Source organism: Asterias rubens, chromosome 4 (assembly GCF_902459465.1).
Source record: "Asterias rubens chromosome 4, eAstRub1.3, whole genome shotgun sequence".
Taxonomy (NCBI): domain Eukaryota; kingdom Metazoa; phylum Echinodermata; class Asteroidea; order Forcipulatida; family Asteriidae; genus Asterias; species Asterias rubens.
Genome location: NC_047065.1, coordinates 7,400,349 through 7,427,745, shown reverse-complemented (window position 1 = coordinate 7,427,745; position 27,397 = coordinate 7,400,349). Strand labels below are relative to the sequence as shown.

The 27,397-nt window shown below is 37.7% G+C and overlaps 1 protein-coding gene across 2 annotated transcripts; it reads left to right on the top strand.

The window, feature by feature from the left end:
- Positions 1–5,250: 5,250 nt before the first annotated feature.
- LOC117289358 (phosphoenolpyruvate carboxykinase, cytosolic [GTP]-like) lies at positions 5,251–27,190 on the top strand. Of its 2 annotated transcripts, none has more exons than XM_033770455.1 (9): positions 5,251–5,334; positions 12,751–13,014; positions 13,593–13,777; positions 21,203–21,406; positions 22,238–22,425; positions 23,224–23,562; positions 25,143–25,326; positions 25,631–25,726; positions 25,996–27,190. In XM_033770455.1, exons 2-9 carry the CDS (start codon positions 12,788–12,790, stop codon positions 26,451–26,453), a joined length of 1,881 nt encoding a protein of 626 aa, XP_033626346.1. In that variant the 5' UTR covers positions 5,251–5,334; positions 12,751–12,787; the 3' UTR covers positions 26,454–27,190. The 2 variants fall into 2 exon arrangements, with proteins under 2 accessions (XP_033626346.1, XP_033626345.1); XM_033770454.1 differs by lacking the exon at positions 5,251–5,334 and adding an exon at positions 7,303–7,504.
- Positions 27,191–27,397: the final 207 nt, after the last annotated feature.

Sequence of the window (27,397 nt, the reverse complement as noted above, 5' to 3'; positions counted from 1 at the left end):
AAATCGACAAATTTGGTTACATTGTTACAAAAAATAGCGATCTTTTCTTGATTTGCACTTATGGCTTTCCATAGTTTTCCAATCTGGGTTGGCAAAAACTTGGGCTGTGACGTTGCAAAAGAAAGGTCTATATAGACTGCTACATGTTAGGCATTCAATGGATACGCTACAAACACTCCAAGTTGGATTGGTTTGTTTACTTGGTTCCAAGGCCGACGTGTTTGAACTAGAAATTCCAAGTTCCCATAGCGCTTTATTTGTGTTTACCAAAGTGCCATGCCAGCTGTTACAGTCCATTGTGAATCGGACAAGCCTCCCGAAATCGACCAATCATGGATGGTGTTTAGGCACACACCCACTTTGACGCCCCGTTGTATGCAGATCAAGGCTGGTAGAAATCCATCGTAAAAACATACCAGTGCAGAAGTGATAGCAATTCATGTATAACTGGGCTATTTCCAGCAATGTTGGTATTAGCCTATACCCTACATTTTTTATTAACATTCTGTTTCATGACAGTGTAGATTTTCTTGCCAAAAAATACATTATGTACTGCGAAGAAGTTCTTCAAATATAAGTAAAAGTTACCTACCATAAACCGGGAAAGAAACTGAATTGGGTCAATCGGTTTCTCACTAATAACTTTTCTTCTCCAAGTTCGTTAAAGGCAGTGGACACGATTGGTATACTCAAAATAATTATACGCTTAAAACCTTACTTGGTAACGAGTAATGGGAAGATGTTGATAGTATTCAATTCAACATTGTGGAAAACGGCCTCCTCTGAAGTGCCATAGTTTTCCAGAAAGAAGTAGTTTTCCCACGAATTTTATTTCGAGACCTCAGATTTAGAATTTGAGGTCTCGAAATCAACCATCTAAACGCACACAACTTCGTGTGAAACGGGTGTTTTTTCTTTCATTATTTTTTTGCAACTTCGACGACCGATTGAGCTCAAATGTTCACTTATTATGTTGAGATACACCAAGTGAGAACACTGATCTGACAATTACCAATAGTCTCCACTGTCTGTCTTTAAATAAAACAAAAAATGGAAATTAAATGATAGTGAAATATATATCGCTTGATATAATGATTACCACAAGCCATACATAAAATGCCGAATCTTTGCTGGTAAGCCAAAAAGAAGAGAAATAAAACACTTCGCTGTGGATATCTTGTCGACCGGATATATAAAACAAACTTGCTGGTATAAAGCCTGCCTGCATAATTATGCTAATATGATGACATGGAAATAAAATCCACCGCCATACAGAGTTGATGGTCAAGTCAAATAGTTGGATGTGTTATAAAATTATTCTGTGGAAAGGCATAATAAGGCAACACGATGACCCGAACAAACAAGTATGCATAAACTTTATTTTCATTTGGGCGGGTATCGTTGTTTAGTTGAGACTTCTTGGTTGATTTTGTGTGTATTTATAATAATTGTATAATGTATGTTTATAAATTTTCAGTGATTGAGACATAATTTCCGGTCATTTTGTTGTCACACATTCAAATAAATGTATCTGACAAAAGGCTAAACAACAAAAATGTTCGCTTGTTGGTCTGCATAATGAACTGGACAGAGATGATAAACAGCTAATTACAGAAGCTGCGTTGAAGGGTGAACTTTGACATCCCCGACTCACAGACAGACATTCAGGGCCATGTAATAATTAACAAGTTCGCCAACAAATTCTTAAAAGATTTGGGTACTTTTTCAAAATGTCCATAGATTTATATTGAACTTGCAAGGGTTTGAAGATAATGAAGTGGAAAGCTTTCCTTCAACTATTACTTACTGAGGTGCTGTAGTTTTTGAGAAATGGGTAAAACAATGTCATGGAAATACGTTTGTAATGATTTTCGTCTCATGAGACGAAAATTTTCATGACATTGTTTTACTCATTTCCATAAAACTACAGCGCCTCAGCACGTAATATTTTCAGGGAAGGTTTCTACTATCATTATCTTCAAACTGTGTAAGTTTAGTGTAAATCTAGTGTAAATCTGTGGACATTGTGTTTTTTGTCCCTCAAAAAGTACATACACCCTTTAAGGCTAAAATGGTATTCTAAATGCGATGTCAAAAAGAAGAATATAAAATTAATTTCCCATCCCAAGAAAGTAATGGTGTTAATAACCCAACAACTGATGACCCATATTTGGGGAATATGTTGGAGGTATAGTTACTCCTATAATCCTACATTTATGTAAGATCTTGTGTGATTTTATCCTTTCATATTTTTTCGGAACTGTGTAGAAATTAATATCATACTATATAACTCTCACATGAAAGGATGAGCTCATCATGGTGATACTGCACAAACAATTAAACTCTATGTAGATGTATACCAATATAGTATAATTATGATAATGGATAAAAATTGTCATAGTGGAAAACTAATGCTGTTGGTATATATATATATTTATTTTTAGAAATTAGTCAAGCAATTTTCTCGCAAGGTAAAAACTATTTTAAAAATCTGAAAGAGTAAAAAGTCTTTGTTGTTGTTGTTGTGGTTGTTGTTGTTTTTTTTGCTGTTGTTGTTGTTGATGTTTATACTAAAAAACGAATTAGCTTAAATTTTCACATATTTCGGTTTAGGTCTATGATAATTACATGGTTGTCCATACATGCTTTAAAGTGCGTATGACCTGATAATTATACATTCACATTTTATTCTAAATAATGTCCGCCCACTTATAACTTACGATAACAGAGTAACAGAAGTTACTAAAGTTTAGGGTAATAATACAATATAGCAGATACAAAATTCGCATAATTATAAAACCTGAAATGATTATAGTCTCTGTCTGTCCACTTAAGTTCTACTAAAACTTAGGGTAACAATACACTATATAACAGATAACAAAATTGCAAACAAATTATAAAACCTGAAATGATTAGTCTCTATCTTCCCACTTATAACATATGATAACAAAATAACAGAAGTTCTACTACATTGAATCATCGGAAGCCATATAATGCGCTACATACAAAAAACAAAGCCCCACAACCTTTCAAAATTTATTTTTAAATGTATTTCTTGTAAAATGCCCACACTTTTATGAAAATAGAAACTGTGAATACATGGCAGACAATAACGTTAAGAGAACCATCATCCTTGACTCGGATCATTGCCAGGCAAAAACCATAGCGAGACCACCTTGATAAAATGCCATACACTACAGGTAATCTCCCATGACTTATTATTTGACAGCCCGAACCCCGAACCAACACAACACCCTGTTTACAATCCCATTCACGACACTCACTTGAGCATGGACCATAGCCCACCATGGATATTAAGTTTTGCGTGTCAATACATTAAATGGTAAAAAAGCGAACTATTTAATTCCAAAAGGATTGATAGTAAACAGTACCACCAGATTGCAAGATTTGTAATTATCAAGGGAAAAAAAATACAAAAAAATAACAAAACAATCTAACGAACAAGCTAATGATTAAATAGATGTTGATGATTATGATCCCATTGCTATACCAAGTATATTATTATATCAATGTTATCACAATATTTTCAAAAGCCGCCATCTTTGTTTATCTGATTAATTGGGATTTTTTTATTCAATATGAAACTTAAGGAATGACGTTAATTAAATTGAAAGAACGAAGATGAAATGACAGCTTTCTTAATTCGTTTGAATTCTGAAACATAATAGCGTAAAAGAGAACAAAACTTGTCTATTAAATGTCAGTTTATGATTGAGCGCTCCGAATAAAACGAAAATACTCTCTAAAATTCAACGTCGATTTTACGTTTGAAGGTAATTATTTGTATATTTTTGTCTAAATGAGACATTCCCTTTAAGCATACCGTATACGTCACCATGATATCAACAAAAGGAGGTTATGTAGAATTGTCCATTGAATACCCATGGCTATAGAACATTGTTTACACGAGCCCCTATACAGTGTGTATCTATAGCCATTCAGGTTACAGTATATGGGACACACCCACATGATGCCCCCGGTTTACCTTTTGCTGATGTCACAGTCGGCCGCTCCATCTGTGACCGCTAGTCATCAGCTGGTGTACTTTTTATAGTACACCGGCGGAAGTATACACAAAATAATGAGATCGCAGAATTTAATCGCTATATTATACAGCGTTAGGCTGTTTTATGCAAACAGCTGATTCCAGTTAATAATTACAGGAGACAGTTTTCTGAAGTGTATTTCATTACCATGGTGGGACGCATAATACAACGGGGTTATAAACTGGGTTGAATTCTGATGCATTATTGGCTGAGAGTCAACACAATATTTAAAAATTTATGTCAAAATATTGTCTGTTGAACTTTTGATTTAGAGAAGATATTAGCTGAAGATATAAACTAGTTTATAGGGTACAAATGGTTCTTTCAATGTCGCTGAATATTTATCATACTCTACTGTACGTATATACGTCGTTTGTAGTTTTCATCAGGTTTTCATATAGCTGTATTCTTTATGTTTTTTTGTAATCAGTTAAACACACTTTTCATCATAGACATTATTAGACTTCAAACATGATATCAACATGATTTCACCGGTTATAGTTAAACCATGCCTTGCTTTTATGGTGATATTGAACCAAAAGATGCAATGTATTTTTAATTGCCTATCTCTATAAGCATGGAGAAAAGACATCCTTTCTCTATGCTCAATAAATTTGTCATTTATGTTGTGATGCAGGATACAAATATCATCACAACGGTTGTTTTACATTGTGGCATGGTCCCGTGTCTTAAAAAAATAGAATAAAGACAATTATTACTTTTATCATAGTACTTATGTTAAAAGTAACAATATATTTTACATATTTTGTAAAAGACAAACACGATGAGGGTTAAATAAAACTTCTTGATTAATTGTTATCATACTTGAATTTTTTTTTTAACAGAGAAATAGCAAGGTCCAAGTTTTAGTAATTTGAATTTTAACGTGTACAATCTCCATACACATTAATTGACCCGCATTTCAAGTGGACGGCAATGAGATGACGAAATCACGGCGACAGATACTATTGGAATATCGAATCACTTGTCACGTCATGAATAATCTAGAGATTGTGTGGAGTTTCTAGTCGCTGTGACCTCCCATCCGATGCCACACCACTAGAGTATATGATAATAGCGTGACAATGCTGTTCTGGTTGAAGAGTTTACTGATGACGTCATGACTTACAAGCGGTTATAAAGACTACGGCTTGTCATTTTACTTCATACCGGTGTTTTTTATTATAACTTGTCTGCTGGACAGAGAAATACTACAGTCGAAAACAACGAAAGGAGTTTGAGTGGTCGGTTTGCGAATCTTGTTTTGGTAAGTTGTTAAACATTATTTAATAATATCGTTCGTTCTCGAAGGCACTGGACAGTAGACACTATTGGTCACCACTCAAAATTATCGTTAGCATACAAACTTACTTGGTAGCGAGCAATTGAGAACTCTCCGTTGATAGTGTTAAACATGTTGTTGCGAAGCGCCTCCCTCTGACGTAGTTACGAGAAAAAGGTAATTTCTCACTAAAATAGTTAAACACTTTTGGCACTGGGGATGTCACAAATTTGTGCGGCAATGGTGTTTTTCCCTTTCATTTTTCTCTTGCACTTTCAGTGACCAATTGAGCCAAAATTTTACAGATTTGTTCTGTACATTGACACTATTACCAAAACGTGTCCAGTGCCTTTATTAAGTAACGACATTTAGCATTATTGGTATTACCAGAGTGTATCTTTTGACATGTTCTTAAAGGAATACGTTGCCTTGGATCGGACGAGTTGGTCTATAAAAAGCGTTTGTAACCGTTTTTTTAAATAAAATGCATATGGTTGGAAAGATGTTTTAAAAGTATAATGCAATGATCCACACAAATTTGCCTCGAAAATGCGTGGTTTTCCTTTTGCTGTGTGCGAACTAACACGGTTGGCCATTTATGGGAGTCAAAAATTTGACTGGTTAAAATTGTTAAAACTGTTAAAACAAACTGGTTGCGGAGCTAGCGTACGTGATGAACAATGTGTCGAGACACGATAACAAGAATGAGACTTCATTTTCGTCTCACACTTTCCGAAGATAAGATATGAAAGATATTGTCATCTTCATCGTCACGGGAAGCAGGCAGGTACCGAGCACATGGAAAGCACCTTGATAGCTCTGACGGAAGGGTGGTTTCATCATGTAATATTCTGCGCAACTTCAACACGGATATGTTTATACGGACAGTCTAGGAAACTAATACCAGAGATTATATAATACCTCGTTGGACTATTTACTATGCGGCCACTCACTGCCGGTCAGCTTAGTGAGGCGGTAACCACCATCCGTTGTCTGTTACTTTTTGAAGACATTCAATTAACAGGCCAAACAAGTGGATATTACTGGAAATGAAATCCTAATATTCAGATAAAACGATCTTAGTGGGTTCGGTGTCAATTGTTAAAACACCAGCCTGGACAAAACATGTCGGGAACTCGGAGGAGGTTTGCGCTTAAAATTTCATTCGGGACTGGCTGACATTTTGGCCCATTGGTTGTTTACTTTTTTAGCAGACGCCTTGAGCAAATATCAAATTCTTGTAGTATTCTTAAAGCTTTATCAAAACAATGTGGGGGGAGATCGAGTCTCGAGTTGACGTGAAGGATTCACGTGCGCCACATACTTAATATTCATGAAAAGCCGAGCCCCCACACATATCAGCCAATCAAATCACGCAAAACCGCCACACCTTAAAATGCGACGTCATCATACGTTGTATACGGTACAAAACATTGCCCATTAAGAAATTACCAACAATTAACTTTTAAAAATGTATAATTCGAATTTCGGTTTGACGAGAACAGTTCATATGGGCAAAAAACTATGGGTTTAAAAACTATGTTGAAATTACGTTTTGTCTTCAAAAACGAGTGATGGAAAAATCCAAATCATCCAAGCGCACCGTCACAAAGTAGTCTGGCTACTAAGCGCTTTTGCCAATAAGTGTATATGACTGAGCAGGATTTCAGATGGCATAGCAATTATGACTGCCTAGACGTTAGTTTCATGTCGGCAATCGTCTATCCAGTAGCCTGAAATAGCGCCCTCTTGTAGATTTACCTGCGTTTGGTGGTGGGTGCGTTTTTCGTGGTTGATGGTGCAGAGGAATACCAACAATCTCAGACTTGAAACTAAGTCTAGTAACCGCCACATGCAATGTGTACTGTGATGGTGGTTTCGTGTGTTACGTGCAGTTTGTGCAAGGAAGTCGAGTAGAGAGTGGAAAGGGGGGAGGATAGGCCGCTACACGACACAGTACACATATATATACACACACGGTTTTCGCATGACATTCATTGCGAAATTACAGTTGAGGTCAGAGCTTGGCCCTTCAAATCCTGCATTTATCGTGATATTTTGTGGGTTTCTGAACAGTTAAACTATACAAGTCACCTTGGATCAGTGTGAACACCACTCTCAAGATGGCGGCAATATTACGTGGGTTTTTAATACGGTAAGTAATGTTGCTTAAATTTAAGTTGATCGCTTCAGAAAATGTTGAAAAGTTTCGCAGTGGTTGTGTGTGGTGCATAACCATTCTGTATGGAATAACGCGCCATGAAAGGCCGGTCATGTTGCCAGCAAGACCGATCAGCTGTTTTCCTTCTGACGGCCAGCCACTGACCGAGAATTGAACTCGACATACACAAAACACAGGACAGGCACGTCCACACCATATCATTTTCTCTGCTAAAAAAGTGAAGCTTCATAAAGCTTTATTTACAAACATGAAAGATGATCGAAAACGTAAACGTCCTATAGGCCTAATAAATATACAATTTTTTTTTTGTGGGTTGGACGTGGAGGGACTGACTGCTGAAATGAACCTTGGCCATGTACATGATGTATGTAGAGGTTTTTCTACCTCCACATGGCTAAACTAAAATTTAAACAGTTTTTTTGATAAACAATTAATGAAGACCAAAGAAAAATATGTCTGCTGAGATTTAGTTTGGTACAGTTTGCGAGAAATTTTCCCTATGAACTATGAAATAAAAATAAAAATAATATATTTAAAAAAAAAAAAAAAAATAGTTGTAGTATTGTTGGTTGGAATGTTGGTAAAAATAAGTGCAAAAGCGTTGGCATGATAGGGAAAGTTTTCCCAAAGCAAAATGGTGATAATTATTTTGAATAATTACCAATAGTGTCTACTGCTTTTACTGTTGAAAATAAGTATCCTCGTCCTAAATTTAGAGGAAGGCAGCTGCCTTTAGAAACAATTGTATCACTGTATGCTCAAGTTCCTTTCATTTTTGAATTTTCAGTTTGAAAATTTGCGTATTGAGCCTAGATGGAAAGCATACATTCAATACAAACATTTGGACTTGAGTGTATAGTTACAATGCACTGTCACAAGAATCTTTGCTTTAGGCCTATAGTAACATGAACTTGAACGTTAGTCAAACCGGCATCCTGCATAATGTGTTTGATGGACCACCTTGCTGAGCTTGGTGTTAGTCTACTTAGTTGAATTGTAATCCCATCCAGGGTCGCCACATAATCTTGAATCCTTTTATTTGCACTAGTTTGATATGACCATAGTAGGAGGCGAGTCTCTCACTTATCATTCATTGCAATGGCAGATCTAACACAATAAATCCATTGATACAATGTAATACTGTTATCATTAAATTGTTTGAGTTTTGCAGACCTTTATGCACATGGGTCAGCGACATAGACACACTGAACAAATATTAAAAGGGCAGGTCTCGTTACAGACTGATTTCACTGTGAATTGAGTTGCCTTTTCAACCACTGAACACATGAATTAAGCAATATTAAAGAACCAATGAACAAGAAATATGGAAAACCCCTCAAATTTAACTACATTTTCAACCAACTAGGCCTACATTAGATGTTAAATTTGCATCGGGGATAAAGAATATTAATTATTTTTTTTTACACATACACTGATGCTCTAGAATTGCAAGGGTCGTGGGTTCGAATTCCACCCGAGTAATATGCCTGTGATATTTTTTTTTTCTCAGGAGTATACCATAATTTTCGGATTATAAACCGCGCGGCGTATAAACCGCACTTCCTCAAAATATACAAACAAATATATAGATGTCGGCGTATATGCCGCGCGGCGTATAAACCGCGATCAAAATAAAAAAAAACATGAAAAAACTAACCTCAAAACACGGAAGTGAAGTACGCAAACCTGCCGCGTTTACGGGTGATTTTTTATCTCACACTATCAGTCCTGAGTTATATTTTTTTTCCATCCACAACCCTTTTCAAGAATTTGAGATTTGATGATCGGTTGTGTTGGCCTTGTTTTGTGAACTTCTTTGGCAACAAACTCTCCGTGAATCAAAGATCGGTCGACAACGCACACCGAGAAATAGTTGAACTTTGCCCTGCATCGCATCGCCCTCTGTTGACAAAAGTTGTTCACGTTTGATTAGGGGCCGTGCTTGTTTGCGGTCCTCTTTGTGGCGATGTGCAGTGACAGGCGGGGGGCACATCAGTCAGTCTTGTATAGTTGCCGCAACGTGGGAGTTGCGTCGTAATTAAAGTGGAAATGTATTGAAGTTTACACTATTGATCGTAATTGAAATGATCTATTATAGGATAGCATTCTTTTTGTAAGCTGGCAGCACCCCCTTAGTGGGACCACATAATTGTTTGTGTTGGATAATTATTGATGAAAGTTACAACTGAAAAAACGTTTATTATTGTGATACTAAAAAAAAACCAATAACAATTTTAAAAATTGACAAAGTTTAATCCTATTTTATTTGTAGGTAAGTCAGTTTGTGTTGCTTGCAATAAAAATTAACTTCAGACAGTGCGTGGCCGTACCATCGTTTTAACATAGGATTCGTCTGCAGAAGCAATGAGTGATAAAGAAACAGTGCGAAGATTTATATCCAAGGAATCCTTTGCCTTCCGTAAAATAGACAAAACCAAAACCAAACGGTCCTTTTCAGGGCTATACCACAACACAAACGAGAGTATTGTATATGACTGTTGCTTCTGTTTACAATGTATATAGGAACATTTTTTAAACATGCAAAATTCCTTTATAAAATATAAAAGAAATAACAATGGGGACGGCTAAAGTGTTTCCCTCACTTTTATTGTATAATGAAACAAAATGCGCTACCTTATTGTTTGCGTAATCACAAGGACAGGGGATTCACTTTTATTAACCATCGGAGTAGACGGGAAATAAGGTTGGAATTGGGTCTTTCAATAAGGGAATTAAAGTAGGGTGGTTGGCCGGTGTTTCTCCCTCCCTTTTATTGTAGTCCCACAACGAGGATCCACACAACAGATTATTGCAACGCGTACGGGCGGACGTACGTAGCGTGTGTGTATGTAGTAATGTATCGTGCAGCGTGCACATTAAGCACATGTACACACATGCGAGTTCGTAAAGCTAGCAATCTGTTAATTGCGCTGCTCAATCTCGAGATTGCACAACAGATGTTGGTGGCACCGTATTGAGCGGTGTTCGCCGACGGGTTGCGCTACGCCCTCGCATTTGCGCCGCCTGGAAATAAAATTCCCAATGTTACTGGACTCAACAATCAGGGCAGGTTGAAAACATTTTGTTTGATCCCCCCGGAGCAGCATAGTTCTTTGCGTACGTCCATTCACCATTTTGCTGTTGCGGTGTGCGTGGTTGAGCTGAAGAAACCGCTGGCTGACACGAGTGTAGCCTGGATGTCTGACGTCAGTATACAAAGATCGTGGGAAAAATAGACGGGGGACGAGTCTATTTCGCTGAGACACGAGTATAGCTTGAATGTCTGACGTCAGCATATAGAGATCGCTAGGATAAATAAACGGGCACCAGTCTAGTCTAACCCGAGTTGCGCTGAGAGGGGGAGCTAGCTAGCTGAGGGCGGTTGATAAACGTTTTACAAAGGAAACATGGAATACAATTGTGGTGGGATTTTCAACAGGTTTTTGTCATCAAGCAGGCAGGTTTTTGTTCTCGTTTAAGAAAAAAACAAACATTAATTAGAATATTTTACAAACGATCTTTCTTTTAAAAAATGCCGTTTTTTCTCTTAAATATTTATACGTCGGCTTACAAGCCGCCCGGAGAATAAACCGCAGGAGTTCAAAAAAATGTCAAAATCAACATATAAACCGCGGTTTATAATCCGAAAATTACGGTACTGTGCCAAGACACATCGGTGTATGGGTAAAAAAAAAATGAAAAAAATTAACTACATTGTACATTTTTATTACGTAGTTATATTCCTTTAGGACATGTTCTTTCTCATTATCTGACATGAGTCATGTTCGTAACCCGTTACAAAATTATATATCCAAGTACCGAACTTCATAATTGATACTAGGTCAAGGCAATGTTTACCCTAGTGATGGGATATTTGTGATAAAATTGTCTACCAAGGAGATGCCAAGGTGACAATCCATTCAATGATTGGCATTCATTATGGCACAGAAATCAAGATTGGCAGCCATAATTCAGACACTATCTTCTCACAGACACAGAGGTCACCATTAAGGTTAACAGTGAAGTGTTCAAACCGATCCTATGGTGTGGCTTTGGTTAATGAGTGATGCACATATTGAGTATTGAAAATTCTGTGTTTTGCTTAAAAACGTTTTTGGTTTGTGCTTTTCATGTGTTTGTCATGTACTTATGATTTGAATACCGAATAAACTTTGATATGTGCCACAGGCAAGACAGGTACTTACCTATATTGTTTGTGGTAAATAGAAGATAATACATTCAAGGTAATAAGTTCAACTGTGGATTTTTTGTGTGAAAGATTTCTATCAGTTCAAAAGTACTTCATATTCAAAGGTGCAGTGCTTATCACTGGTATAGACATGACCTACATTAATATAAATTACAGTAAATGAAAAGAGACAATTTCTGACCATTTTACTATCAGACCAACTCGTCTTATCTCGAGTTAGGACGAGTAACTCGTCCTAACTTAGGATTAATCTTAAGGTCTTCACGCTACCGTGCAGGGTTGGGACTCGTCCTAAGTCCTAAGATTAGTCTTAAGTTAGGAAGAGTTTTGTGAAATCTACAGCTGGGCTCTATTTCACAAAGAGCTAAGACTGATCTTAAATGTAAATCAATCAAGAGTTGCTGAAACCATTTCCTGCTAGAGTGTCATGGCCGAGTGGTTAAGAGCATCGAATTCAAGTTCTGGTGCGAATTCACCGGAGTGTGGGTTCGAATCCCGGTCGTGACACTTGTGTCCTTGAGCAAGATACTTTACTATAATTACTTCTCTTCACCCAGGGGAATAAATGGGTACCTGCGAGGGTAGAGGTTGATATTTTGAATGAAAAAGTCTTTGGAGCGATATAAACTGTTGCCCAGGTTGTATACTCCCAAGGGAGCTGAAAAACATTAAAAAGGGATGTTATTGGCCCTATGACCAGGGCACTAATGTAAAGCGCATTGATACGGTTATTGTGAAATGCGCTATATAGCCTAAGAATTGATTATTATTATTATTATTATTATTATTATTATTAACCTGCGAAATATGCTTGACATTAAAGCGCTGAATTCCCTGCTTAGTAAGCGTTTATTCTTTGCTTATGGTATAGCAGAGCCATGAAATGTGGCCCAGCTGATTGATAACATAAAATGGCTTTCTTTCATCTCACATGAATAAAACCCCAATCCATTTTTCTGAATTACACACCATTTCTATTTTGTATTGTTTTTTTTCTTTCTTTCCACAGCCAAGCGTATAATTGCACTAAATCCCTGGTAGCCAGTATGCCGGCGTGCAATCTCACCACACAGGTCTCCCCTCCACCCAAAGTAGTTAAAGGGAAGCTTGAAGATCTCCAACCTCACATCAGACAGTACATCTTGGAGAAGGTGGACGTGTGTCAACCAGATAATATTCATATCTGTGACGGGACGGAAGAAGAAAATGTGTCGATGCTTAACCAGTTGGAAAAAGATGGCATGATCAAAAGACTCACAAAGTACTCAAATTGGTAAGTTTAAGTTAAACTTTTTTTCTTCTTCTTCTTTTTCTTCCTTTCTAGTGCGACATTAATAATTGAAGGTAGTCGCATTACCAGACACACCGGCCTTCTCTTTGTGATAAGTGTGTACTGAGGTCTTTTACTGGGTGAATAGTTGTTATAACAACACACCGGACCTACAGCTTCTGAAGGACGAAGCAGTGGTTAAGTGTCTTGCTTAAGGGCACAAGTGTCAGGACTCCCGAACCCACACTCCCTTGTGAACAGGTCAGAGCTTGAGTTCAATGGCGGTGCTCTTGCTCGGTCGGCCACAACATCTCCATGAAGGATGGATGCACTTACTCAATAAAAGTGAAATTGTGTCACTTGTAAGTGAAGATGCTACAGAACTGCCATGTTCAATCAAAACTTACATAGTATATATTATTATTTGGTTTGCGGTAACACATGTGTATGATTGCGGAGTAGATTTTTGGGATTTTTCGGGACACTTCTCAGTTCTGAAAAGATTGTCCTGCTTTTTAACCACTGGTTATGATTATATCAATTAAATATCAATTCAATATTGATATGTTTGTCACTTTTAGCTGGTTGGCGACGACTGATCCTAAAGATGTTGCCCGAGTGGAGAGTAAGACGGTTATCTCAACACCCACAATGCGAGAGACGGTACCTATTCCCAGAGAAGGTGTAAAGGGTACCGTAGGGAAATGGATGTCACCCGAGGACCTCGAGAAGGCGCTTGGTGAACGCTTTCCTGGATGCATGAAAGGTAAATCTAGTGCATCCCTTTAAGGTGCTAAATAATTGGGTCTCAGAATTCATTCATCACTTCAATAACCTATCTTTCTGAAAGTTTGTATATTATACTCAGCACCTTGTTTGGTAGATACGTGCGCTATATAAGACTTCGATATTATTATTATTATTATTAAATCTGGTGCGTCCCTTATGCTGTTTTTAGGGAGACCCTTGAATAAAGTCTAAGAAGTCTGAGAACACTTTTTTTCTTCGGATGTGGGTACATCGATAAAAAGTTGTATAGACTATTTATATGGTGCAATGTATATTACCTGCATGTCTTGCCAGTTTGGGTTGTGGAAACTGCATAGTCTGTTAAAGGGAAGGTACACGTTTGGTGAACATCAAAGACCAGCATCTCACTTGGTGTATCCCATCATAAGCATAAAATAACAAGCCTGTGAAATTTGGGCTTAAGCGGTCATCGAAGTTGCGAGAAAATGATGAAAGAAGAAAACACCCTTGTTGGACGAATTTGTGTGCTTTCACATAGGAATAAAAGACTTCTAGCTAGAAGTCTTTTATTATTTTAGTGAGAACTTGCCTCTTTCTCAAAAACTACATTACTTCAGAGGGAGTCGTTTCCCACAATGTTTTAATTATACTATCAACAGCTCTCCAATGCTTGTTACCAAGTCAGTTTTTGAGTTAATATTTGTTTTGAGTAATTACCAAACGTGTACCTTCCCTTTAAGTTAATTCGTTGGTTTTCTTTGAAAACAAAAAAGCAGTTTGTGAATATTGGGAAGCAGGTACTAACTTTTGACCACGTGAGCCTTTCAGAGTGACACATTCTTCCCTTGATTGTCTAAAATTGTACATTGAATGGTTGTCATGGTTGCAGAATGTCTCTTTTTGTGTTTATTATTAAAAAATAAAAAGGTTGACGGATGATGGAAGGTTCCCTCCAAAAAAGTTTTTGGGGTTCAGTATCAGCAAGAAAATAAACTTCAGTTTAACAAAGTTTACAGATCCATCAGGTACATGTTGATATTTTTTGTCTGAAAAATTATATCGATACTCTTGATTTTAAGCTTTGTTAGAATGGCAGGACTCTATTTCAGGCATGCAAGTTTTCCTCGGATCAGCTGATTTCCTCTGTTTTAAAATCTCAGTTCAGGCCTGGAATTTCATCTTTGAGAGGGCAAGGCCATTTTCATTTTGAAAAGGGCACTTCCATTGGAAAATCTTAAAGTCAATGTGAATTTGAAAGGGCACCAAGGCCAAGACAGGGCTAACAGAGGACATGGTCTCCGTGAAATTCCAGGCCTGTCAGTTTTACCATTCAAAATTTAGAAATTCTGTACAAAATCATTGAAATTTTGTAAATTCCTCTTTTCTGTCTTCATTGAATAAACTAAATCTATGGAGGATCAGTCTTTAGACAATTTTAACAATTCATGGGACTAAAATAACAGCACTGGCTCATAGTCATCCGGATCTGGCCATTCTAGCGCCACAGTGGATCAGTTTATCGCCTGATGCTGAAATAGGAAGTCCATTTATAGCTGGTTTATAATACAAAATGCCCATGAGCAATGGATACTGTATGGAGCTCCATGAACCTGCGGTGGATATGGGGTGATCCTGTAAAGGTCAAATGAAGGTCACACTAACTGACTGATGCATGCATCACATAGTCAGGTGCAATGGGACGTGCGCACTGTAGTGTAGGCAGAGGTCGTTGTAAGAATACACTTGTTGTACTGCATGTGTTTTGTACTCGCACAAAGGTGTCTAGCACTCTAGGATTAGATAGAAAGTGTTGATGCCATTGTCAACCCAGTCTGGCGCCACTAATGCAGACACTGTCCTCGTACTTTTCTTGGTGGGCAATTCATTTTTATGTAGGTCAAGCTTTTTATTTATTTTATTTAATATTTTTATTTGCAATGCTCAAGTTTACACATACAGTGTACATGGAACAATACAACATAAAAGTACAAATTACATACCAAGGAAAAACAATAAGGAGACTTAAACAATAAACAGACAATCATGTCTGTTTATGTAGGTCAAGCTTCAAATAATAATAAGCTTCAAATGATCTGAAAAATATAAACTAAAAGGGCGTTTAGAGAAAAACTGTAAGGTCTGGGGGTTGGAATGATGTCGATTACATGTACAATGCCTTATCCTTGAGCTTTGTAATGGAGATGACAAAACAGATAAAACGCCTTATTTGAACTATAAAACAGAGACGACAAAACAGATAAATCGCCTTATTTGAACTATAAAACAGAGACGACAAAACAGATAAAATGCCATATTTGAACTATAAAACAGAGACGACGAAACATGCAAAATGCCTAATACATGTACTTCAGCTTTTAAACAGAAATGATGATTTTAAGAAGTTATGTTTCTAAGATCTAAAACACAGAATTTAATATCTGATTACTCTTGACCATATTCCAGCTTTATTGCGTAAAATAAACAAAATAATAACATTTTGGAAAGTAAATCTAAGATTTTTAAAAGAAATCACGGTGAGTGCATAATGCTCCCACATCAGGGTACACATTGCATTTAAAATATCTAGCTTTGAAAATGATTTGCTGAGATACAATTTCATGTGAAACAGGCTTGAATAATGTTTCCGAATTGAAAATAGTGAATAATAACACTTTTTAAGTAAGGTCAAATAAAAATAATACCAGTTGATCGTCTGTTTTTTCCAAAAAGAGGATGATGGCCTTTTTGTTTTTTATTTATTATTTTTTTTCCAAGATGGTTGTTAAGTGTTTCAAATCAAACAGGCCACCAATTTTTCAGTTTTAATTTTTGAATTTTTTTTAAATGAAAAATAAAGAATACAAAATAGTTTAAAAAAAGATGCGGCCCCAAAAAAGGATGCGGGCGAGGACGATCAACTGGTATTTTGTTTTTATATGAGCTAATTGCTCCGTAATCAATGGCAACAGTGAGGAGTGAGTGCACTTTTTATTACTCATTTTCAAAAGGGGTGTTTCCTTTGGTTTCTGGTGTGACACTCTAAATCATCGTTCAGTTGAGGTCATGGAGCCATTCTGCACGCGCGTTGAATATGAAGAACACGTTGGAGTTTTGGGTTTATCGAACGCTGACGCGATGCTGTTTTGTTAACTTACAAAATGGCCACACAAACACATGCTAAGCAATGCCTGTTCAACTTAGAAAATAAGTGCTTGCGCACAGGCCAAGCGCGCAGGCCAGGCGCGTATATAAGCCAGTGCGCCCTCTAGTTCTTCAGACCTTCGTTTATAGAAATAGAAGGCGCTCTTTTAATCGCTCTCCTGAGAATACTCAGGAGCTCAATTTGAGCTCCTAAAAAATCACTCTTCTTAGATTGTCCAGGAGCTCAATTTGTTTGACGAGCATAGTAGCATACTCAGTTATGAAACACTGTTTCATTCCTTCATAGTGTAGGTTACGTACTTCCTGTATGTTTCCACACCATCCAGAGGATTTGATAATGGGTTATGTTGAAATCACATGATGGAATTGTGAAATGACCTGTAAATCCCACCTTTATGGTTTGCTTTACAGAGCACTTAGTTCCTTAAACCGGCACCATGAGGTACATGTCATGTAGATGCATGTACATCAAGTACATGCAATAAAAGAGCATTTTGGTATTCACTGTTATCTGAACGTTAGATAACTTTGTATACCAAGCAATCTGGTTTTATCTCTTCACACAGTGTCAAACTGCATAATAGATAGGGATGTAAGAAATCCAAATGGAATATGATAGAGGCCTTTGTTTAAAAAAAAAAATGTTTCTGCTTGACCATGTATGTAGTATGTTTAAAGGGAAGGTACATGCAACGTGTTAGCTAGCGAGCCGTGCACGCCGTGTTAGCACGGCCAGTTGGGCTGAAAACACAGGCAAAAATTTGATGCACGGCTTTGGTGAAGCCGTGCTGTCTAATAATTTCAGTGAAAATTACTGAACTTCTTTTTTTTTTTTTGAACAGTTTAAAAACAGCAGTGAGTAAAATTAGATTTGGTTTTACCAGATTTCCTTCTTCTTTTTGAATCAAAATTTCAATGACGCAACCATAAAACAGTCGCTCGAAGTTGCCTCGAAAATGCTGACCACATTGCGACCACACAACGCACAAACCACACATTACACAACTCACATGCAAATTACATGGACACAACGCTATGCAAGCGAGACACGCAGACTTCGTTTTAACAGTCAGTCGTCGTCATCGACCGCCATCAGCAGGCAGCATGAACTCCATGCACGCGTGGTATGATAGAGGCAAATTCACATGCGTTTTCGTTCAGATTATTTAAGGTACCAATCTCATCTCCACGATCCTACAAACCATCGCGCACTGGATTGTTCTACTATGACGTCAGTATCGGTAACTGAGTGACACGCGGCGCAGTGCACCTTTTACCGCATACATTCTTCAGTTGCTTTGTAGATTGGTTCCGCAGTTTTTCCCAACTCGACGGCGGTAAACATGACGATCTTTTTTCCTTCTAGAAATTTAAGGGCACATCGTTTGTTCGTTGTAGAGTTTGTTTGAAACATCAAGACTTTTTGGGATTTCAATGGTTGCATCTCTTGGGTGTTAATGCAGTTGACAAAACGATATTTATTTTCCGCTCAAAAGGTTTAAAAGCTGGTCATGTTTCTTTACAAATCTCAAGTCGGTTTTGCTGTAGACCTCCCAAATTTATTTTTCAATGCATGGTACGTTTTTTTGCCCAGTGGAACTATTTAAATGGCACTGTCTTTCTTAACTGTTTGTTCTTTATTCTCCGCAGACTTCTTAGAAATTGCCTTTGACCCAGTTTCAACAATTAAACAACCTATAAGACTTAAACGTTATGAAACCTAAACAAATACTAAGGAAAATATTAATTACCATGATCAGTCAGTTTAAATTAAGCAAACAATTATGGTACATGTAAATCACTCTTGGCATTTTGATTGGTTGCAAATACTTGTGTGAATCATTATTTTACATTAACTAATTGATTTGTTTAAAATAAATACAAAAACCATTATCAGCTTCTTGACCTTAGGCCTATAGTTCTTAAATCGAATGGACAAGAATGGATAGAAAATTTACATTAGTAAATGATAACTCTTAATTTCTTAAATACCTCTTCATTTTTTATAGTCTTTAAGCAAAATTTGTATCAAGAGTAACACATGCCCACAAATATTTTGTTGACAGCAAACTTGTACTGCATTATTTGTATCGCTTTTGAATCATTTCAGGCTAAATGGGTCCAAGCTCCATGGTCCAAGTAACTGCTTTGAACTTGCCTAATATTGACCCAGAAACATTTTATACAGTTTAATAATGTATAGTGGACGTTGATCACGTTTACAATTTTCGAGTTGAAAACAAAACAAAAATAAAATCAATATTGTTTACTTGTAACAGAAATAGGTACCACAAATGCATCAGAAACCACCAGAGAGCACCTACAGTAGCCAGAGCTTCCAGGGCCACTTCCAGGGCTGCTTCCAGGGCCGCTTCCAGGGCACTCCCACTTTTTCAGTTTGCACTCCCACTTTCCAAATTCCTGGCTAAGACACTGGGTACATGATTGGTTATTGTCAAAGACCAGTGTTCTCACTTGATGTATCCCAACATAAGCATAAAATAACAAGCCTGTGAAAATTTGGGCTCATTTGGTCACCAAAGTTGCGAGAAAATGATGAACGAAAAAACACCCTTATTGGACGAATTTGTGTGCTTTCAGATAAGAATAAAAGACTTCTAGCTAGAAGTCTTTTATTATTTTAGTGAGAAATTACCTCTTTCTCAAAAACTACGTTACTTCAGGGACTCGTTTCACACAATGTTTTATACTATCAACAGCTCTCCAATGCTCGTTACCAAGTCAGTTTTAAGTTAATATTTGTTTTGAGTAATTACCAAACGTGTACCTTCGCTTTAATGCTTGCAAACGATTTTGGCTATCTTTAGGGAGGTTGGGTTTTAGACTAGAAAACCTGCTCCCCAAATATAAAATTTAATAAGCTTTTATTAGATGTACCAAAAGAAAAGTAAAAAAAGGGTGAATGGGCAAACCTGAAAAAAAACCGTCATGGATTATTTTTGTGTGTTAGGTTAGACCTGGCAGTCTGGGCGAATACTTGGTCTGTGACTTAAAGATGTGAACTTGACACTTGTGTCCTTCAGCGAGACACTTAATCATTGTTGTTTAGTCCTACGTCCTTTGAACGGAATGTAATGCCAGAGCCATTGGGCGTGTGTGTTGTGTATTGTAACCCAGTTACTAAGTAAAGAAAAGGGCAAATGCCCTGGGCCCAATTTCATAGAGCTGCTAAGCACAAAAATTGGCTTAGCATGAAATTCCATCCTTGTTAAAAACATGTTTACCAACAAAAGCTCTATTTGATGCATATTGCCTGTTACTGGTGTTCAGCTGGTGTTTGCTTATCCTGAAAATCACATGGAAATTTGGTTAGAAATCCTAATTTTATGACATTTATGAAGGCCAAAATTTCATGCTAAGCAAATTTTTGTGCTTGGCAGCTCTATGAAATTGGGCCCAATTCTGGCATGGTTTGTTGTAGATTGTGCCGCTGCACTTTGTAAGACCTTACAAGATACATGTAGTAAACCTGTCAAACACGGCTCTTAGATTCTTGTGGCAAAAATGCTAAATAGATTATTGATGCCTTTTATTTATTTAGTCATTTATTAAAACAATCGCACAACATCCGTAAACAGTATTGTCCAAAGGCCCACACTTCGTGTATCACAACTGATATATAAAATAACAAACCTGTGAAAATTAAGGCTCAATCGGTCATTGGAGTCGGGAGAAAATAACAGGAAAACCCACCCTAGTTTCCACACGTTTTGCCAGGTCATGACATTGTAAATTCGTTATTCTCGATACGGAGAATTGATAATATTTGTTTTGATGTTTTTTTTTAAAGTAAAGCATTTCATGGAATAATATTTCAAGGGAAGTCTTTCACCATATACCTTCTGTAAACCCTGTAAGTTATTTGTAAATCTGTGAACTTTAAGTTTATGTTCTGTTCAGAAAGTGTCCAATGGCTTTAAACAACAAGGTACGGAAAGTTGTCAATCAACAGGCTGTTAAAACAGGCCATTAAGCTGAGAAGAAAAAAAGGATAACATAAGAGGAAATCAAACCGTAGGAAAATAACTGTTGATATTGTGTTTGAGAAGCTCATTATTTCTCATTTATCATTGAGTTTCTCCTGAAGACGAGCAGAGTAGAGTGTTTGAAACGTCGAGACCAAGTCTATTTAGAGCCACCACTGATTCAACAGAGATTTTACCCATGGTCGTACCCGCAAGTTTACTGTTCATATTTATATCTTATTCTCCACACCATACAAATCTTCAAACCGTATTTTGATGACTTTTGTCTACAGGTAGGACCATGTTTGTGATTCCGTTCAGCATGGGACCCCTGGGTTCACCACTGTCTAAGATCGGTATTCAGCTGACAGACTCGATGTACGTTGTGGCCTGCATGAAGATCATGACCCGTATGGGCAAGAAGGCCCTAGCGGCCCTCGGACAGGACGACTTTGTGAGATGTCTTCATTCGGTCGGGCAACCTTTGCCCATGAAGAGTAAGTTTTAGAAGAAGAAAAAAATTCTGATTGCAATGGAGGCAGTCACCTTCGTTGCCTCCGTAAAGTAAAAGGCCTACTTGAAACATGAATTCGTATTGGTGACGAGAATGCACTTCCACACAATGCATACATCTACCATCTCAACCAGTTTGGAATTCAATTCTTTTGTGCACAATTTGATTCCTAAAAGTGCAGTCAGTATCATAGGTACAATAAAGTGCCATTTTGCAACAGTAGGTAGGAAAGCACAAATGAAACACCTGATACATTTTTACAGATTTTAAAGGCAGCGGACACTATTGGTAATGACTCAAAATATTTATCAGCATAAAACCTCACTTGGTAACAAGTACTGGGGAGAGGTTGGTAGTATAAAACATTGTGAAAAACGGCTCCCTCTAAAGTGATATAGTTTTTGAGAAAGAAGTAATTTTCCACGAATTTGATTTCAAGACCTCAAGTTTAGAGTTTGAGGTCTCGAAATCAAGCATCTGAAAGCACACAACTTTGTGCTACAAGGGTGTTTTTTCTTTCATAGTTATCTCGCAACTCCGACGACCAATCGAGCTCAGATTTTCACAGGTTTGTTATTTTATGCATATGTTGAGATACACCAAGTGAGAAGACTGGTCTTTGACAATTACCAATAGAGTCCAATGTCTTTAATGAACAGGAATGTTTGTGTAAAAAATTTATTTAAAAGTTGCTTTTTAACCCTCCTTTTTCTCAGCAGTGTATGGTCCCCATACATACCTGTATGAATGGTACAACAGCAGGGCTGGAATTACACAAGACTTGTAACTCATAAGTCCACCTCTTTTCTTGCAGCCCCCATGGTGAATAATTGGCCTTGTAATCCAGAGAAGACGCTGGTGACACACATACCAGACAGGAGGGAGATCCAGTCTTTCGGCAGCGGCTACGGAGGAAACTCTCTCCTCGGCAAGAAATGTTTTGCACTTCGTATCGCCTCCAGGATCGCTAAAGATGAAGGATGGCTGGCCGAGCACATGCTGGTGTGTACAACATGCATTTGTTTTCAATTTGAACACACACGATTTCAATAAAAAATTGTGCTTAATAGACCTGTCCATTTTTGACAAGCAAAGTGCGCTGGTTGGCATGGCCTGTCGAATGTAAGCAAAACATCGTGTTAAAACAAAAATTGTGGTAAAATTAAGTATTTTCTGTCAAGATTCATGAGCTGAAACATCTCTTATGATTTGTTGATTTTTTTCCTGAACAACTGAAGCATATTTTAAAGTTATTATTTGTGTATCATTTCAACAGACTATGGCTATCTGTTTTTGATTTGCAGTTTTGGCTTTCCATAGTTTTTCAACGTCGGATGGCAAAAACTTGGGCTGCAACGTTGCATAAGAAAGGTCTTTAGACTAGCATCTCAATGCTCGCATTATTTGACTACAGTCATCTAGGTTTATTTTGAATTATGGCAATAGTAGTGGGGGTGCCAGATTCAGAATTCGCAATATTGTTCGTGGGCTAGAAGCAAGCATACATGTTGTTTACTAAACATTTAACATAAACTTAATTGCAAAAACTCTGTACGAGTGCTGTAGGCGTTGAATGAGGTGCATGCTGGTCTAGCTAGCGATCGAGTTTGATCCCTGGCTAGACCAGCATTTGATCGCTAGCTAGATAAGCATGTACCTTATTTAACAGTTAGTGTTTGAGCAATGGGTATGTGCAAAAAGTTCTATGCCAAAGAAGTTTTGTCTTTTTTTCCCCAGTCATTTTTGAATGAGAATTGCCCATCACAGATAATAATTATTGTATCCTTTTCACAATTTCAGATCCTAGGTCTAACAAATCCCCAGGGCCGCAAGAGGTATATCGCAGCATCTTTCCCCAGCGCCTGCGGCAAGACAAACCTAGCCATGATCACGCCCACCCTACCCGGCTGGAAAGCAGAGTGCGTCGGTGACGACATCGCCTGGATGAAGTTCGACAAAGAGGGACGGCTGCGTGCTATCAACCCCGAGTATGGATTCTTCGGTGTGGCCCCTGGTACATCCGACAAGACCAACCCCAACGCTATGAGGACCTGTGAGAGTAATACAGTGTTTACAAATGTTGCTGAGAGGAGCGATGGAGGTTTCTTCTGGGAAGGACTGGAGAAAGAAATACCCAAGGTAAGCTTGCAAACTAGTTCTTCTAATTCTTTTGGAAAGACTTACTATAAGGGACACTCAGAAGTGGCGTTTACTGTAGTTTGCAGATCTGCAAGTATCATATATAATGAGAAGATTGTGAAGATTGTTATTCTTAATAATACAATTAGTATCCTGTGTCACAAAGAGATATCCTGAGATATTATTTCGCTATTACCATTGCGCTTCTATAGACCGTAATGAATATGACGTCATGCGGCTCAAATATCTGACCTACAAGATGTCGTCTGTGCGTGCGTGTGCGTGCGTGTGTGCGTGCATATGTGTGCATGCATGTGCCGTAGAAATCAAACCTGGATGTTGCGTGCTGTGTGCTTCGATGATGTACGCGCTTGGACGCGCATACGGTTTGCCCTATAAGATGGCGACTTTTCATAGCAAAAAGGGTTTATTCTATAGTGACGTCGCAGTTTGCTTTAACCCCAACCACCCACAACCCACCAAACTGTATGATTTGTTTGATTCTGCTGGACCAGCCACTGTACATTACGATGGTTGTACATAGGGCCTAACATTTTCCTTAATGTCCTTTAATATTGTCTGTTTCTTAAATTGTGGCCTAAGGTGGTTAATCCATCAGTGGTGCTACTATTTGTTTTCTCTAATATGTGGATGTATGTTTTCTTGATCGTTCTTATTTTTGGTACTTTTCATATTTGTACCTGTGAAATTAATAAATGAACAAATGAAATGAAATAAACAGAACCATTGATGGCATGAAGAGGATGAACAGCTATATTTCCTCAATGCTGTTGTTTGTTTAACCATTGTTATTATTCATAAAGATACTTTGATATCAATTGCAATGTTATTGTCAAAAAGTTGTGTGTTTGATTTCAAACTAGCCATTGTTTTTTTGTTTTTTGTAGTGACCAATATCTAAATTAAGTATTTTGAATAAAGTTAAATTGAGTTTGTTCAGATAAGATGTAGGAAATCAAACTTGAGATTAGAAAACTTCAAGTAGGGACTCTATACTCAATTCACTATGAGGTTAAGTTAAATCATTCACCCCTGGCACAACTCAGAACACACCCCATAAAAGAAAGACCGTCATCCATTTCCATCATTCTGGGAGTCGATTCCTTTGTGCAAAAATTTGACTCCCAAACTGGCGGACAAAATAGGCGCTGCGCAGTGTGCAAGGGGTCAGTAGGCAAATGGAAAATGTTAAAAACATGAATAGGTAGAAGAAGGCAATTAAAAATGGTGCAAATTCGTCAGGTTTGGTTACTTAATTTATTTTGGCCAGGCTTAACATGCACTGTTATATACTTGTAATTTTTAAGTTTAATAATAATACCTACATGCAGTATTTAGTATGCTTTTCAAAGTACCATATATCACAGCGTTTACACAAAATAATAATACACAACATCCTACTGAAATTTCATCAGAAAAGGTACATACACAATGTTTGAAAGGAATATGGAAAAGAAAAGGGTTTAAGTTAACTGAAAGGGAAGAGGTATGTTTTCAAGAGTTTCTTAAATTGGTTTTTGGAATTAGCTTAACCTTGTTTTTAAATCTCCGTCTCCTAGGATGTGTCGATTACATCATGGTTAGGTCAAGAGAATTGGACGAAGGAGAGCGGTAAACCAGCTGCCCATCCCAACTCTCGATTCTGTACCCCGGCATCTCAGTGCCCCAATCTTGACCCTGCCTGGGAGGATCCAGAGGGTGTGCCCATCGATGCAATTGTGTTTGGCGGAAGGAGACCCAAAGGTAAGAAAGTGAAACACAGGGCTTTCATTTCATTTCATTTCATTTTATTTGCCAGCAAACATGAAAAACACAAGTTACATGTATTTAAAAATTGCACATCAAAGATTTACAGGTAAAAGCAATACAATGGTTGTAAAAAAATATGTAAAAACACTAGCAAATTACTGAGAAACCTGGCCTGGCTGCGGGCAGATACAAGGATTGTGTAGGAAACACCTCCAGTGCGGGTGGAATACAAAACACTAGAGACAGTTTGATTTTAGCGCTCCCATCTTATTATTTGGTGGTACATTTTTTTTTCTAGGTGTCCCTCTTGTCTATGAGGCATTTGACTGGAAGCATGGTGTCTTTATTGCTGCTGCTATGAGGTCAGAGACCACAGCTGCTGCAGAGTTCAAAGGTGAGAGGTCACAAAAGGTCAACTGTCCGATGGTAACCAGCTAGACTTATGAACTCTCCTTATGATTTGATAGATGATAAACCTGCATCGGGGACAAAGAATGTTCGTTTCTGTTTTCCCCATATTCACCGATGTGTGTTAGCACTGTATTATTACTTGGTACTTTCCCGAGTTCTGTAAAAAATAAATCTCCTTATGATGTTCACTGATATGCTTCTGTAAGATTGTAAACTATGACATTTTATTTCCAAACATTGTTTTTTTTTCAGGCAAAGCTATTATGCATGATCCGTTTGCTATGCGTCCATTCTTCGGCTATAACGTTGGTCACTACTTCCAGCACTGGTTGGACTTCCAGCAGAAGCCAGGTCTTCAACTCCCCAAGATGTTCCACGTCAACTGGTTCCGTACGAGTGAGCAGGGCAAGTTCCTGTGGCCAGGATTTGGCGAGAACACAAGAGTGCTCGACTGGATCCTGAAGCGCTGTGACGGGGAAGACGTTGCGCAGAATTCCCCGATCGGACTCGTACCCAAGGAGGGCTCCCTCAATGTTGACGGCTTGGATGAACCACTTGACATGAAAGCGCTTTTCAACACCCCCAAGGATTTCTGGATGGAAGAAGTTCAGGAGATCAAGAAGTACTTCGAGGACCAAATCAATGACGATTTGCCCAAGGACATTAGCACTGAGCTCAACTCATTAGAAGATCGTATTAAAGCAATGTAAATACATTTAGTTCTTAATATTCCACATTGGAAAAATGCAAGAGTTGTTGAAAAAATGACTTTTTCGAATAGCTATAACAGGGCAATTGCACGGTTTCTCATGTCACATCGGCCAAAATTATCAGAAATATGAATTTCTCAATGTTTTTTTTTGTGATTTGGCATATATATATATGAAAATTAGTTATTATTGAAAATTTTAGCTGGTAATCACATCAACTCGTTTACAAAACCAGGTTTTTGATACTTGTGTCCAATATCATGTAAGTCACTGTGGAGTTACCCAATATATTGCGGAAAAGCAGTCCTAGGCTCGATTTCAGAAAGCACTAAGACTCATCTTAAGATTCATTTTTATTATTGCCAATGTGATTTGGATTGTGACATCACACTTCGCAGTTAATAGTGATACTCAGTGAAGATGAGTATTAACATATTGTGGAAATCGGCCCCTGGAAGGAACGTAGTGTTGTATAAACACGTCTAGAGGAATGCTATGGGAGGGCACCTAGCCCAAAAACCAGCACAATGACTACCATGCCAAGTTCCGCAAGGACTATCGTCCCTACAGCTGGACTAAGTTAGCCCAAACCCTGTTTAGTTGACTACGCTATTTAAACCTTTTGGTAACGGCCTACCAGCCATAGTGGCATCGCTGGTTTTCAATAAGGGAATCAATGTGTGTTGAAGAGGTTTTCAACTTGTGGTTTAATCCCAACGAGGCCTGGTTCTTGATAATTTTACCGAATGATGATTACCGAATCACTTTGATTCCCATTCATAAATACGTTTTCGGTCAAAAAACATCAACACTTTTGGTCAAAAAATAAAATAAATGCAAAAATTATAATTGTTCAATGATTTCTTTCAACACAACACCCCTCCAGCTAATGAAATGGTAAGGCCCTCCGCCGCCCTTGGGTAAACAACTTCTTATAAGGGAAT

Excerpts from the sequence above, each read along its gene's own strand:
- LOC117289358 (XM_033770454.1), top strand. The coding sequence starts at position 7,473 with ATGGCGGCAATATTACGTGGGTTTTTAATACG. Across the intron at positions 7,505-12,750 it reads TTACGTGGGTTTTTAATACG|CCAAGCGTATAATTGCACTA; the intron begins GTAAGTAATGTT and ends TTCTTTCCACAG. Across the intron at positions 21,407-22,237 it reads GCAACCTTTGCCCATGAAGA|CCCCCATGGTGAATAATTGG; the intron begins GTAAGTTTTAGA and ends CTTTTCTTGCAG.